Consider the following 16,629-nt stretch of genomic DNA (forward strand, 5'->3'; position numbering starts at 1 on the left):
GCGAGAAAGCGCAGCGAGAGAGTGCTGCGGGCGTAGGCAAGGCCACCCCCCTTCGTCCCGTCGCTGCCACGGCGGCGGCACCCCACCTCCAGCCATCCATGGCCTCGCTGTCCCCCACCCCCTCCCTATCCCCATCCCCATCACCAACGGCGAGCCCGCGCGGCCGCGAAGATCGCTGGCGCGGAGGGCGAGGATCTGATTCTGAGGATACCCCGCGGTCGTACCGCGATGCGCTGGCCGGTGGGCATGTGGCGGAGCGCGTGGACGGGCCGGAATCCTCCCAGCCGCGCCATGAGATGCCGTCCATGGTTCGCCGGGAGGAGGAGAGCACGGCCATCGACGAGCTCGATGATTCGGAGGATCTGCTCGATGAGGAAGAAGAAGCTCCGTGGGAAGAACCCACGCACATCACCCGCAAGCGCGCCAGGGGGCGCCGTGGTGGCAAGAAGGTGGCGGCGCGCCCCAGGCGCGACGTCGGCACCTACGCTGAGTTCGACAGCCTGTGCTTGCTCTGCACTCAGCCAGGACACCGTGCCGCCGATTGCACCACGGGGCCGGTGTGCCTCCGCTGCGGTGAAGCTGGCCACATGGCGAGGGAGTGCTCGCTCCCGCGCCAGTGTCGCCGCCGGACGGAGAAGAACCTGCGAGGAAGAGAGTGAACGATGACGGGAGGAGCCGCCGTGTGGGTGAGGGCGCCGGTGACCTCCGCGCGCGTGCGCCGGAGGGCCGCCAGGCTGCCGTGGAACCGCGTGTGCGACACCATGAGGTGGCGCCTGTACCACGCGCCGCTGGTGGCGAGAGGAGGGTGGCGGCACCGCGTCGCGTGGAAGCGCCACTCAGGATCGACGACGCGCCACGCCGGGGTGCGGCTGCGCCCATGGGTGCGACGACGCCTCGTCGGGATGCCGCGCTGCCGAGGGCGCCTCAAGGGGATGCCTTTGTGCGCCGGGATGACCAAGGTGCTGGCGCTGCCCGTGCGGTTGTCCCTGTGCCTGTGCAGGGTGACCGTGCCGTGCCCAGAGGCGGTGACCGGGTCGTGGCCCCTGTGCTGCTGGCGGCCCGTCGCATCATGGTGGTGGTGCAGCCGCGCAGGGGCGCGGAGGAGTGTCGTTGCAGATCGCAACTCTCTCAATCTCGCACTACCAAACTCGATGAAATTGTATGCAGAAAAGAGAGACAGAGACGAGGTATTTTTGTGCAGTGTTCAACTGTTACTGCTTTTCGGTTGTTCTTCCTTTCATTACATGCGATGATTGCGGCATTGCTTCTTACTGGATCGTGCCATCCCACGACCGAAGCGTGCGCTTGATCGATCCTACATCTACGGCAGCGGAACGCACAGACCACGTCCACCGCCAACTGAGCGACTAACTCGCTAACTGAAAACGACTAAGTCCCTAACCTGACGCTGCAGCAACAGACACCAGGTTCAGAGTTTATTCTTAGACAGTAAACTAGCTAAAACCCTCTGAGCTTATAGTTGGCTAACAATTCTCCCCCCTAAGCTCAGACAGGCTTGCTGATCTTCACCATCCCCAGCCTCTGACGCAATTCGATGAAACGAACTCGCCCAAGCGCTTTGGTCAGCAGATCAGCCAACTGGTCTTGTGTGCCCACATGATTGAGTTCCACTTGATCTGCCTCAATGATATGACGGATGTAGTGGAACTTGATGTCTATGTGCTTCGTTCGGTCGTGATGAACAGGATTCTTGGCCAGAGCTATGGCTGACAGATTGTCACACAGCAGCTCGAACCTTTCGGGCTCCTTTCCCTGCAGCTCTCCAAGAAGACGACTCAGCCACAGTCCTGGCAGGTTGCTGCTGTGGCCGCCACATATTCAGCCTCGCATGAGCTGATTGCCACAACTTTCTGCTTCTGTGATGTCCAAGAGACAAGGTTTTCGTTGAGGAAGAAAACCTGCCCTGAAGTGCTCTTCCTGTCCCCGACGTCGCCTGCGTGATCGCTATCACTGAAGCCAGTTAGGACTGTCGTCCCTCTCCCTGCTCTGTATCGACATCCAAGGTCCTGCGTGCCCTTGATGTATCGGAGAATCTGTTTCACTGCAGTCCAGTGAGTTGTGCTTGGCTTTTCCATGTATCTGCTGATAACTCCCACGGCATGTGTGATGTCTGGTCTGGTGTTGGTCAGATATCGCAGGCTCCCAACTATGCTGCGGTACATGGTAGCATCCACAGCCTTTGCTCCATCCTCCTTGTGCAGTTTCAGTCTGCACTCCATAGGTGTGCTACAACTGTTGCAGTTGCTCAGCCCTGCCACCTCCAAGATCTTTGCTGCATAGCTCCGCTGGCACAGAGTGATTACTCCATCTGACTGTGCCACCTCGATCCCATTTCTGTTGAACTCACCAAAATCTGGAGTAATGAAGAGATTAAGGCTAGACAAAGGTCTAGAGAAAGATATATTTTGGAAGGGGATCGTAATACTGCCTACTTCCATTCTGTAGCTAATCAGAGGAGAAGCAGTTGCAAGGTGATGGGGGAATGGTGGAAGACAATAAAGGGTTTGTGGAGACGCTTGGCCTGCAGCTGTGCTCAGTGGAAGATTCTGCTGAAAGAAGAGGAAAAAGAAGGGCTGATGTCTATGCTGAGCAAGGTGGAGGAAGTGGCCAGGATGCCACCACTGCTATTGTGGCCGGAACCTGGGTGATTCCACAGAAAAAGGCAAGAGCGACACTGGAGGTCTGCGACATGAACAGCTCGAGAGGTTTTGGCCCAATGCTGATCATAGCAGACGACTTGGCAAGGACCCTGGAGGCGAATGATTTGGTCCTGGTGGGTGATGGAGCGTGTTTCCAAGTCCTGGATCGTCAGTAGCCTGGTGAGGGGTTTGGGTCCGAGGGCTCAAAATTGCTAGCCTGCTTCTTTGATGCTGCTTTGATGTTTGTGTGTTTCTCTCTGGTGCCTTGGTATGTTGTGTAAGTTGGACTCTGTAAGATGTGCTGGCTGGTTGTGCCGTGAGAGAGTTTTGGGTGCTGTAATGATACAAATTCTGGATGATGTAGACTGGTTATCTGGTTTCAATATATTGGAACCGGGGGGATGCCCCTATTTCTCTAAAAAAAGATAGTAACTGAGAAGGCCGAGGTCACTCATTTTGAACAGCTTTTGCATCTGTCCCTTGAACTTGGTGATGGCTGCGGCGTCCGTGCCCGTGATGATGAGATCATCAACATATATCCCCACCAGGAGAAAGTTGGTGGCATCGCCCCGCCGGTACACCGCATGCTCCAGCACGCTGCGAGTGAATCCGAGCGTGCCCAGTGTGTCATCCAGCTTGGCGTACCAGGCTCTTGGTGCTTGATGAAGCCCATACAATGCCTTCTGCAGCCTCAGCACATGTTCCTCCTTGCCTGCAGTGATGTACCCCGGCGGCTGTACCACATAAACTTCCTCAGCAAGATCGCCGTTCAAGAAGGCCGACTTGACGTCCATGTGGTGTACCTCCCATTTGGAGTGAGCTGCAAGGGCCAGAAGCACACGCACAGTCTCCATCCGAGCCACCGGAGCGAACACGTCCTCGAAATCAACACTTGCCGCTGTGCATACCCCTTGGCGATGAGTCGGGCTTTGTGTTTGATCACCTTGCCATCAGCGTCGCGCTTGACCTTGTACACCCACTTGAGGCCAATTGCCTTGTGTCCTGCAGGTAGAGGACAGTGTACCTAGGTTTTGTTGTCGAGGATGGATGCCATTTCATCGTCCATGGCGACCTTCCATGCCGCATCGTCGAGCGCCTCCGTGACATCTCGAGGTTCCTCAGCGCTGAGGAGGCACCGCTCGAAGGACTCGTGCTCAGCAAATTCTTCGGTCTCGTCGAGCACGCTCGACAGGCGCCGATATCGAATGGGGCCGGAGTCGACGTCGCGACCGTCATCATGCGTGGGCGGCGTGGCCCAGCGCGTCATGGTCGTCGCATCAGGAGTGTGTGGCTCTGATGGCGAGGCCATCGAGGTTGATGCAGGGGCAGGCGAGGAGAACCTGGCAGCGTCCGTGCCAGCGTCCAGTTCCTCCGTGCCGTTCTCAGTGGTGTAGACCACCGTGAATGTTGTCGACATAGTGCGTGCACTGGGCGCGTCCTGGGCGTTCCAGCCTTGTCCGGAGTGCGGCGAGGGCGCGCCCGGCGCGTTCTAGCACCAAGGCCTGCCTTCCTCGAAGATGATGTCGTGAGTCACATGCACCTTCTTTGTGAGTGGATCGTAGGCGCGGTACGCCCTTGATCCCTCCTCGTACCCAATGAAGATCATCGGGGTCGAGCGGTCCGACAGCTTGGTGATCCCTGGACCTAGCTTCTTCACATGCACCGTGCACCCGAATGTGCGCAGGTGACGCACATTGGGCTTACGGCCGTGCCATGCTTCGTACGGCGTGACACCGTCGAGGCTGCGCGTCGGCGCCCTGTTGAGGATGTAGACAGCGGTTTTCACCGCCTCTGCCCAGAAGTACGTCGGCACATCCATGCTCTTCAACAAGCACCTTGCCATCTCGACAATGGTTTGATTGCGCCTCTCCACTACTCCATTCTGCTGTGGAGAGCAGGGTGCCGTGGTGTGATGCTTGATCCCATTCTCCTCGCAGTACTCGCGAAACTCGGTTGAGTTGAATTCGCCGCCCCGATCTGATCGGAACGCGCGAAGCTTGCAGTTCTTCTCAGCCTCAGCCATCGCCTGAATTTTCTTGAAGCGCTGGAATGCCTCGTCCTTGGTCTTGAGCAGCTCAAGCCACATGTAGCGGCTGTGGTCGTCGACCACCAGGAGGAAATACTGCTTGCCGCCGGGCGACGCCGGCGTGATGGGGCCGCACAGATCGGTGTGCACCAGGTCCAGGCCATGCTCGGCCCTGTACCCCGAGGCTTGAGGGAACGGCGCCCGATGCTGCTTGCCCAGCGAGCAGCCATCGCAGTACTGGTCCACGTGGTCGATGGCTGGCATGCCACGCGCCATCTGCTTGGACGCCATGGCGCGGAGCGCGCGGAAGTGGAGATGTCCCATGCGTGCATGCCAACGCCATGACACGTCCTCGCCCTGCGCGAGGAGGCACGCCGGTGCGTCGATGGTGAGGACGCTGGTGTAGAGTCTACTCCCGGTGCGACGCACGCGCGCCAGCATGCGATCACCAGGGTCTCGGATCGCCATGATGTCGGACTTGATGCCGATGTCGCAACCGCCCTCATCCAACTGTCCAAGCGAGATGATGTTGCTCTTGAGCGAGGGGATGAAGAAGACGTCAGCGAGTGCACGCTGCTCTCCCCCCTGGCGGCGGAAGACGATGGTCCCGCATCCGCGGATGGCCACGAGCGAGCCATCGCCGAACTTGACCATGCCGTGCACGGTGTCGTCCAGCGCGGCGAACACATGTCGTTCGCCTGTCATGTGGCTGCTCGCCCCTGTGTCGAAGAACCAGACACCGTCAGGAGATCGGACGGGGATCACCTTTTCCTCGTTGAGGAAGACCGCTTGCGGTGTGACGATCTCGTTGATGACGGCCATGAGGAGCCCGCCCTCATGTCCATCCTCGTGCTGGATCAGGTTTGCAGTCTCATGCTTCTTCCTTTCCCGATCTCGTTGTGCCTTTCGGCATTCTTTGGCCCAATGGCCTGGCTTACCGCAGTAGTTGCAGTTGCCCTTGCGGTGCTCGCTGGAGCCGCCACCCTCTTGCGGCGCCTTGCCGCCATCGCCGCCGCTGGGCGATTTGGGCTTGCCCTGGGGCCGCCCTTTCTTTTCCCCGCTGAAGGAGCCGCTCGAGTGTTGCTGTTGCCGGGCTGCCCACTCCTCCTCCGTGAGGAGCAGGCGACCACCTGCCTCTTGCTCCAGCGGTCCACTTCCCTCGGACGCGGACAGCCGTCCGCTCAGCTCCTCAATGGACAGTTGCTTGAGGTCAATCAGGGTTTCAATTGAACAAGCCATCTGCGCATACCTGGTTGGTGCGACGCGCAGGATTTTCTGAACCCCATCAAGTTCTGACGTGGTGTCACCCAGGGACTGAAGCTCGGTGATGACAGATGAGAAGCGCAGGGAGAAATCCTCGGTGTTCTCCCCAGTCCTGAAGGCCAGGCCATCGAACTCCTTGCGGAGCTTCTGACGGCGCGCTTCGCGGACGCGATCGACTCCCACGCGGAGAGTCTTGATCATGTCCCATGCCATCTTGGCGTTGTCCTTTGCGGCGAGGACAGGCACCATCTCCGGCGGAACGGAGGTCAGGATGGCGCCCAGCGCCTGTCGCTCCTGCCGCTCGGTCCCGTCGTTAGCGTCGACGGCCTCCCAGAGGCCGGCGCCTTGGAGCTTCACACGCATGAGTATGGCCCACTCTGTGTAGTTGGTCTTCGTGAGGATCGGCCAGGACGTACCACCGCCGCCGCTGCCGGTTTCCCTCACGACCTCCCGAACCACGATCTCTCCACCGCCGCTGCTCCGTCCCCTTCGACGTCCGCGGCTCGGCGAGCGCACGCGACGTGGGGATGTCGATGTTCCAGGCTTCCTGGAGGCAGCTGCCGCCGGCGGCGGTGGGGGTGGAGGAGTACCGGCCATGATCGACACACGGGCTCTGATACCAAATGTCGTTGCAGATCGCAACTCTCTCAATCTCGCACTACCAAACTCGATGAAATTGTATGCAGAAAAGAGAGACAGAGACGAGGTATTTTTGTGCAGTGTTCAACTGTTACTGCTTTTCGGTCGTTCTTCCTTTTATTACATGCGATGATCGCGGCATTGCTTCTTACTAGATCGTGCCATCCCACGACCGAAGCGTGCGCTTGATCGATCCTACATCTACGGCAGCGGAACGCACAGACCACACCCACCGCCAACTGAGCGACTAACTCGCTAACTGAAAAGGACTAAGTCCCTAACCTGAAGCTGCAGCAACAGACACCAGGTTCAGAGTTTATTCTTAGACAGTAAACTAGCTAAAACCCTCTGAGCTTATAGTTGGCTAACAAGGAGCAGGTGGCTCCTCTTGGGCTGCGCACGCCGGCGGTTGGCGGCGAGCTTGCGCAGCGCCCAGCTCGCGCAGTTTGCGTGATGCCCCGCACGCCGGAGATGGACAAGGCCGAGGAGGCGCTTTCGAGGGCACTCTTGGTGGTGATCGTCGGCGTGCGCCGTGCCATCACCACTGAGGAGGTGGCCATGGCTCTGGAAGATGTGCACGGGCTGGCGCCGGGGAGCTTCTCCGTTCACTGTCACAGGCCGGAGGATTTCCTGTTGTACTTCGCCGCGCGGGAGGATCGGGACAGGGTGCTCGGTGACGGGGTGTTGGCTTCCCCATACTTTCGGCTTCTGCTTCGACCGTGGTCATGACGCACACACGCCGCCTCCGGTGGCCTCTGTGTCCACATCGAGGTGGAGATCGAAGGTGTCCCGGCCAACGCTTGCAGACTTGCCACGGCGGAGGTGGTTCTCGCTCCGTCGGCATGGGTGGAACGTCTCCACCCGCTCATGATGAGCCGAGCCGCGCCGACATGGGCATCCTCCGCCACATGGCATGGTGCCTCGACCCTACCATGATCCCGAGGGAGGTTGACTTGCACGTCGTCGAGCCGGACGAACCACCCTCGCTGGCGGACATGGCGGCGCCATCGCAGGCCATGGTATCTCCGCATATCAACACGCTCGTCTACCCTGTGCTCGTGCACGTTACCAGAACGGTTGATTTCCGGCGCCCCACGCCGGGTGGTGCTGAGGCAGGTGGTGGCGACGGTGGACGGACGGCGGCCTAACCGGCGAGGCGCCAGTACCCGTACACTCACGGTGTGCCAGATGTGTTGCCTGGGGCCGGGGGCGGCGGCGCTGCTCCATCGTCAGGCCAGGCTAGTGGCAGCAGGGGTGGGACCATGAGGACGTTGTCGTCGGGCGTGGTTGTTGGCGACCTTGACCAAGCCATGTCGCGACGCGCGGAAAAGGGAAAGAAAAAGAAGCGTGGGGGCCGAAAAATTAGGGCGTTGAGGGCAAAAGCTTTGGCTGCTGCTCAAAGCGCCGACATGGAGGTACAGGATGGGGCTGCTGCCAGCGCCTTGCCATCAGACTCTGTTGGCATCGAGCCGTTGGCGCTCCAAGAACCGGTCAAAAGCGGCGCCATGGCGGGTGACGCGCGAGAGGACGAAGGGGTGGTGGCAGCAGATGGCGCGGCTCACATGGGCGCGGAGCTTCGGGTAGGATCCGTTGTGGTCCTGCCTGCTGTTGTTGTCTGCTATTGTCCGCCAGTTGTTGCCGCGGCCTGAGCTCCCTTCCATCCAAGCTTCTAGAGGCGCTGCATCTAAGCTAGCTCGCTCGCTGGAGACGATGACGGCCCCTACTGCGCCTGGCCTAGCACGTGACCTTGTGGGATCCCCAAACCCTGGCCCAAGCCCGCCCACGCCGTGTCAGGCTCTTGTCCCGGTGGTGCAGGTAACATGCCAAACAGGCCAGGCCCAGGTCGACGAACCGGGGAAGGACGCGGCCCAAGCCCAAGGGATTGCGCGGGAAGAGGTTGCGGACGGGGATTCAAACCCTGTGCTGCAGCTGGCTCACATCATCACTGCTGCAGCTTCAACGGAGGCGCGCCGTGCCGACGAGGATGGGTCCGATGATGAGCGGGTGGACGAGGAGATTGTGATGGATACGCCCCCGACGCGCGACGCGGGCCTGGTCACTTCGCCACCTGCCACAACTCCGACGGTGTGCCGCTTTGATTCGCCTCCATTGGTGTTCAACAGGTCATGCCATCCGTCCGTTCCACGGCCGCAGGCTGTCGTGGCAAGGCCCCGGACTCTTGGGGAATTCCTCACAGCTGCGAAATCGAGCTCGGATGCCCTCTTGCAAACCCCGGCTGTCCGGCGCAGATTGGTGGGGCTCAACTTCCAGCCACGTCGCAGTTCGAGGATTGCGGGACAGCCTGGAGGTCTGAATGCCGAGATGAAGGCGGTGTGGAACCTGATGCGCAAACTTAGTCTTCTTGAGGGGGATGAGGTGCCGTCGGCGGTGGCCTTAGAAGCTTACCATAAGATGTATGAGCTTCCCCTGACGGACGACATGATCGAGGAGATCACCGAGTTCTAGGGTGGTCGCTCTCGACGATCAGTTCCCCACCGTTGATGGGGATGTCGGGTGGTCACCTCATCGAGGCCTAACCCCTGACGGTGGTCCACGGTTGTTCCGCGCCGTTCCAATGTTATACGAACCTAAGGTTATGGTGGCCAATGTGCGAGGCCTTAATGATCGCGCGAGGCGTTCGGGTGTTAGGAGTGTAGTACTACGGGTGCGTCCATTGTATGCCTTCAGGAAACAAAACTATCGGTTGTAACCCATGCTATCGTAATGGAAACGCTAGGCGCGGAGTTTGATGCTTATTTCTGCTTGCCGGTGACTTATACACGAGGTGGGATTCTTGTGGCTTGGGTTAGCCGGATGGTGCAGCTAGATAGCGCCCACTACGGTGCTAACAGTGTCACATCCAGGGTCTCCCCGTTGGGGGGAGATACAGGGTGGTGGTTGACATGTTCTATGGTCCACAGGCTGAGGCTGACAAGGTCACCTTTCTAACTGAACTCCGTGATATCCGTGAGGTTCACCCCGGACCATGGGCTCTCTGCGGGGACTTCAACTTGATCTACCGCGATGAGGACAAGAACAATGGTAACCTGAACCGTAGGATGATAGGCAGATTTCGGCGCTTCCTAAATGACTGCGAGCTCAAGGAGATTTACCTACATGGGCGACGCTATACCTGGTCTAACGAGAGGGAGACGCGTACCCTCGTCCGGCTTGATCGGGTGTTCGGTTGCTTGGGAGGAGCTCCACAGCAGCTGCATGTTGCGCTGCTTGGTGACGGTGGTGGCGGACCATTGCCCGCTCCTCCTGGACTGCACCACAAAGTCGGCAGGGCGGAAGCGGTTCCAATTCGAATGCTTCTGGTTGAAGCTGGATGGTTTCGACGAGGTAGTGCAGAGCGCCTGTGATGTTGTGGAGGGAGACCCGGACCCCTTCCGGGGGCTCACCGCTAAGCTGAAACGCATGGCGCGCAGCCTGCTGAGCTGGAGCGACAAGAAGGTAGGGTGTGTCAAGCTGCAGCTGATGATAGCGCGGGAGGTGGTGTTGAGGCTGGATATCGCCATGGAATCACGACAATTATCTCCGGACGAACGTCGGCTCCAGGCCCACCTTAAGCACGCCTACTTGGGCCTGGCCACTCTCGAGCGCACTATGGCCCGACAGCGGGCCAAGATTGCATGGCTCAAGGAGGGGGATGCTAACACGGCCCTGTTCCTACGTGGCCTACCGCCGCCAGAAGAATGTGATTCATAGCCTGCAGGTTGACGACGCGGTCATCTCTGATCATGCGACCATAGCTGAAGCTGCTTTCACACACTTCGAGAGCCTGCTCGGCACCTCGGTGGACAGGCAGCACTCGCTGGACTTGGACTTCTTGGGCATCCACTCAGAGGATCCCTCCGAGCTTGATGCAGCATTCACCGAGGACGAGATTTGGGAGGTGGTTCGGCGACTGCCGTTAGGCAATGCGCCGGGGCCCGATGGGTTCATGGCCGAGTTCCTACAGAAGTGATGGGGTGTGGTCAAGGGTGATTTCATGGCAGCTTTCGACAAGCTGTTCACGATGTGCGGGTGCGGGTTCCAAGGCCTTAACCAGGCTTTGTTGACCCTGCTGCCCAAGCGCCCAGATGCGGCGGCGCTAGGTGATTACCGACCGAGCAGCCTGATCCACATCTTTGCCAAGTTGGTTGCAAAGATGTTGGCTACCCGTCTAGCTCCTCGGATGGAGTCGCTGGTGGATCGCAACCAATGCGCGTTCATTCGCAAGCGTTGTATCCATGACAACTTCATGTTGGTCCAGCAGACAGCTAGATTCCTACGTAGGGAGAAAGAGCCGAGGGTGATGCTCAAGTTGGACATAGCTCGCGCCTTTGACTCTGTTTCTTGGGGGTTCCTCGTGGAGGTCCTCCGCAAGTTAGGGTTCGGACCAAGGTTCCGCGAGCTGGTGTCTATTCTACTGTCCACTTCGAGTACTAGGGTGTTGCTCAATGGCGAGCCAGCCACCACCCCCCCCCCCCCATCTGGCATCGGAGGGGCCTGAGACTCCCTTGTCAACATCGCTATTTGTGTTGATCATGAACTCGCTCAACAGGGTGTTGGCTAAGGCCATTGAGTTGGGGGTCCTGAGGTGTTTGGCGCGACGAGACCTGGCGACGTCGGTGTCGTTCTATGCGGACGATGTGGTGATCTTCTGCCACCCAGATGAGACGGAATTGCGCGCAGTCTGCAGCATTCTGGAGCTCTTTGGGCAAGCATCAGGGTTGCATACCAACTTTGCTAAATGCTCGGTATCCCCGATTGCATGTTCGGACGAGGAGGCCGCTGGCGCCGCTAGACTCATGGAGTGTCAGCTAGCGCCATTCCCGGTGAAGTATCTTGGCATCCCATTGTCTATCAGGAAACTGACGGCTACGGCGTTCCAGCCCTTGGTGGACCGACTCGCTGACAAACTACCTACCTGGAGGGCATCTATGATGCCTAGGGTGGGGAGCTTGGCGCTAGTTCACTCGGTTCTCGCAGCGATCCCGTTGCACCAGCTGATGGTGCTGAGCCTCAACAAAAAAGCACTAAAGCAGGTCAACAAGATCCTACGAGGATTCCTCTGGGCTGGCAGGGCCGATGCCAATGGTGGGCATTGCCATGTCAACTGGTCGCGGGTTTGCTGGCCGGTGCGGCTTGGAGGCCTTGGGATCCCGGACATAGCCCGCACAGCTACCAGCCTCAGAGTGAGGTGGATCTAGAGGATACACACTGACCCCCTGCGACCGTGGCGCGGGCTTGACATGCATTTCTCGAAGATAGAGCTGGATGTCTTTGCGGCCTCCACCCCCATGGTGGTCGGCAATGGGGAATCCGCGCTCTTCTAGGAAGACAGATGGCTGGACGGCAAGTCCGACAAGGAGGTGGCACCCGAGGTCTATGCACTGGTGCCGAAGCGCCAGAGAAAGGCGCATACGGTCTGCGATGCGCTAGTGGAGCGCACCTGGATCCCCGACATAGCTGGCGCGCCGAGCGCCCTTGCACTGTGGCAGTATGTGCACTTGTGGGGACAGCTCAGGGGCATCCACCTATCGGCGGACCAAGACAGGTTGGTTTGGCGTTGCACAACGGATGGCTAGTACTCGTCCAGATCCTGCTATGACACCCGCTTTCAAGGGGCGATCATCTCAGGCTCCTGGAAGTTGAACTCGAAATCTTGGGCGCCGCCAAGGGTGAAGTTCTTCATCTGGCTGGCCTACCTCGACAGGTGCTGGACGGGCGAGGGGCTGGTGTGGCATGGGCTACCGCACGCGCCTAGATGCCCGCTCTGTGACCAGTCCGAGGAGACTATGAAGCACCTACTTACAGGATGCTCTTTCTCCAGGACGGTTTGGTTCGAGGTCCTGTCGTGGATACGGTCCACTTCAGGCCCTCCCACGGCTGAGGGTGACTTCGCGGAGTGGTGGTCGCTGGTGGTGCGGACCGCCCCTCGCCAGCTGCGCAAAGGCACTTCGTTGGTTATCATGCTTACCGCATGGTGGATTTGGAAACACCGGAACGCGGTGGTCTTCGACAATGCACGGCCTTCGGTGACATCCTTGTTCAACGACATCATGGCCGAGGCGCGGCAATGGGCGGACGCGGGGGCCTGGGGTGTTTGAAGGAGATATGCCCTAGAGGCAATAATAAAGTGGTTATTATTTATATCTTTATGTTTATGATAAATGTTTATATATCATGCTAGAATTGTATTAACCGAAACATTAGTACATGTGTGATATGTAGACAAACAAGAAGTCCCTAGTATGCCTCTTAAACTAGCTTGTTGATTAATGGATGATTAGTTTCATAATCATGAACATTGGATGTTATTAATAACAAGGTTATATCATTATATGAATGATGTAATGGACACACCCAATTAAGCGTAGCATAAGATCTCGTCATTAAGTTATTTGCTATAAGCTTTCGATACATAGTTACCTAGTCCTTATGACCATGAGATCATATAAATCACTTATACCGGAAAGGTACTTTGATTACACCAAACACCACTGCGTAAATGGGTGGCTATAAAGGTGGGATTAAGTATCCGGAAAGTATGAGTTGAGGCATATGGATCAACAGTGGGATTTGTCCATCCCGATGACGGATAGATATACTCTGGGCCCTCTCGGTGGAATGTCGTCTAATGTCTTGCAAGCATATGAATGAGTTCATAAGAGACCACATACCACGGTACGAGTAAAGAGTACTTGTCAGGAGACGAGGTTGAACAAGGTATAGAGTGATACCGAAGATCAAACCTCGGACAAGTAAAATATCGCGAGACAAAGGGAATTGGTAATATATGTGAATGGTTCATTCGATCACTAAAGTCATCGTTGAATATGTGGGAGCCATTATGGATCTCCAGATCCCGCTATTGGTTATTGGTCGGAGTGAGTACTCAACCATGTCCGCATAGTTCTCGAACCGTAGGGTGACACACTTAAAGTTGGATGTTGAAATGGTAGTACTTGAATATGGAATGGAGTTCGAATATTTGTTCGGAGTCCCGGATGAGATCCCGGACATCACGAGGAGTTCCGGAATGGTCCGGAGAATAAGATTCATATATAGGATGTCATTTTATGTGAAATAAAATGTCGCGGAAGGTTCTATGGAAGGTTCTAGAAGGTTCTAGAAAAGTCCGGAAGAAACCACCAAGGAAGGTGGAGTCCACATGGGACTCCACCTCCATGGCCGGCCAACCCTAGATGGGGAGGAGTCCCAAGTGGACTCCTCCATAGGGGCCGGCCACCCCACATGGGAGGTGGAAATCCCACCTTTTGGTGGGAGTCCTAGTTGGGCTAGGTTTCCCCTCTTATGGAAGGTTTTGGTTCGGGTCTTATTCGAAGACTTGGACACCAACACTTGGGGATCCACCTATATAATGAGGGGCCAAGGGAGGGGGCCGGCCACCCCAAGACCACAAGCTGGCCGCCCCATTGAAGTGGCCGGCCACCCCCTCCCAAACCCTAGCCGCCCCCCTCTCCTCCATATCTCCCGCGTAGCTTAGCGAAGCTCCGCCGGACTTCTTCACCGCCACCGACACCACGCCGTCGTGCTGTCGGATTCAAGAGGAGCTACTACTTCCGCTGCCCGCTGGAACGGGGAGGTGGACGTCGTCTTCATCAACAACCGAACGTGTGACCGAGTACGGAGGTGCTGCCCGTTCGTGGCGCCGGAACCGATCGTGATCAAGATCTTCTATGCGCTTTTGCAAGCGGCAAGTGATCGTCTACCGCAGCAACAAGAGCCTCATCTTGTAGGCTTTGGAATCTCTTCAAGGGTGAGACTCGATACCCCCTCGTTGCTACCGTCTTCTAGATTGCATCTTGGCTTGGATTGCGTGTTCGCGGTAGGAAAATTTTTGTTTTCTATGCAACGTTATCCTACGTGGTATCGAGCCGTGTCTATGCATAGATGGTTGCACGAGTAGAACACAATGGTTTGTGGGCGTTGATGCTCTTGTTATCTTTAGTTTGAGTACTTTGCATCTTTATGGCATAGTGGGATGAAGCGGCTCGGACTAACTTTACATGACCGCGTTCATGAGACTTGTTCCTCGTTCGACATGCAACTTGTATTGCATAAGAGGCTTTGCGGGTGTCTGTCTCTCCTACTATAGTAAAGATTCAATTTACTCTTCTATTGAAAACATTAGTATCAACGTTGTGGTTCATGTTCGTAGGTAGATTAGATCTCTCTCGAAAACCCTAAACCACGTAAAATATGCAAACCAAATTAGAGACGTCTAACTTGTTTTTGCAGGGTTTGGTGATGTGATATGGCCATAATGTGATGATGAATATGTATGAGATGATCATTATTGTATTGTGGCAACCGGCACTATAAATATGGTTGTCTTTAAATTTCATGTTGAGTAGTATTTCAAAGTAGTTGTAATAGTTGCTACATGGAGGACAATCATGAAGACGGCGCCATTGACCTTGACGCTATGCCGACGATGATGGAGATCATGCCCGAAGATGATGGAGATCATGTCCGTGCTTTGGAGATGAAGATCAAAGGCGCAAAGACAAAAGGGCCATATCATATCACATATGAACTGCATGTGATGTTAATCCTTTTTATGCATCTTATTTTGCTTAGATCGCGACGGTAGCATTATAAGATGATCCCTCACTAAAATCTCAAGATAATAAAGTGTTCATCCTTAGTAGCACCGTTGCCAAGACTTGTCGTTTCGAAGCATCTCGTGATGATCGGGTGTGATAGAATCAACAAGTGCATACAACGGGTGCAAGACAGTTTTGCACATGCGGATACTAAGGTGGCCTTGACGAGCCTAGCATGTACAGACATGGTCTCGGAACACGTGATACCGAAAGGTAGAGCATGAATCATATGGTTGATATGATGAACACTTTGAGTGTTCGCCATTGAAATCACACCTTGTCTCGTGATGATCGGACATAGGTGCGGTGGATTTGGTTCGTGTGATCACTAAGACAATGCGAGGGATATTGTTTTGAGTGGGAGTTCACTTAGGTTTTTAATTATGTTGAATTAAAATTTGAACTCAATTTGTCATAAACTTAGTCTAAACTATTGCAAATATATGTTGTAGAGATGGCGTCCCCAATCAATTTTAATCAGTTCCTAGAGAAAGAGAAACTTAAGAGCAACGGTAGCAACTTCACCGACTGGTTCCGTCATGTGAGGATCTTCCTCTCTGGCGGAAATATGCAATTTGTGCTTGATGCACCGCTAGGTGACCCTCCTGCAGAAGATGAAACCGATGAAGTAAAAGCTGTTTACGCGACTCGGAAAACTCGGTACTCTCAAGTTCAGTGTGCCATCCTGTGCTGTCTGGAATCCGATCTTCAAAAACGTTTTGAGCACCATGATCCTCATGAGTTGATGAATGAGCTGAAAGCTATATTCGAGACTCATGCGGCCGTGGAATGCTATGAAGCATCGAAACATTTCTTCAGCTGTATGATGGAAGAAGGCAGCTCCGTTAGTGAGCACATGCTCGCCATGACCGGGCATGCGAAGAAACTCAGTGACTTGGGAATAGTGATTCCTAATAGACTGGGGATTAATCGTGTCCTTCAATCACTGCCACCAAGTTACAAGAACTTTGTAATGAACTACAATATGCAGAACATGAACAAGGAGTTACCTGAACTCTTTGGCATGCTAAAAGCTGCTGAGATTGAGATCAAGAAAGAGCACCAAGTGTTGATGGTCAACAAGACCACCAGTTTCAAGAAACAGGGCAAGTCTAAGGGAAAATTCAAGAAGGGTGGCAAGAAAGCTGCCACGCCTCCTATGAAACCTAAGAACGGCCCTAAGCACGATCTTGAGTGCTATTACTTTGCAAGGAGAAGGGACACTTGAAGCGTAATTGCTCCAAGTATCTGGCTGATCTGAAGAGCGGCCTTGTCAAGAAGAAGAAAGAAGGTATATCTGATATACATGTTATAGATGTTTATCTCACTGGTTCTCGTACTAGTACCTGGGTATTTGATACTGGTTCGGTTGCTCATAACTGTAACTCGAAACAGGAAATAAAGAATAAACGAAGACTAC

General features: G+C 55.7%; 1 protein-coding gene across 1 annotated transcript; it reads right to left on the reverse strand.

Annotated features, from left to right (window-relative positions):
* Positions 1–1,796: 1,796 nt before the first annotated feature.
* LOC127337977 (secreted RxLR effector protein 161-like) lies at positions 1,797–2,459 on the reverse strand. The gene has a single exon (XM_051364283.1). The coding sequence runs from the start codon at positions 2,457–2,459 to the stop codon at positions 1,797–1,799; it is 663 nt and encodes a 220-aa protein (XP_051220243.1).
* Positions 2,460–16,629: the final 14,170 nt, after the last annotated feature.

The sequence above is a fragment of the Lolium perenne genome, chromosome 3 (assembly GCF_019359855.2).
Source record: "Lolium perenne isolate Kyuss_39 chromosome 3, Kyuss_2.0, whole genome shotgun sequence".
Classification (NCBI taxonomy): Eukaryota; Viridiplantae; Streptophyta; class Magnoliopsida; order Poales; family Poaceae; genus Lolium; species Lolium perenne.

Coding starts and splice junctions, on each gene's coding strand:
- LOC127337977 (XM_051364283.1), bottom strand. CDS start 2,459: ATGGAAGTAGGCAGTATTACGATCCCCTTCCAAAATATATCTTTCTCT.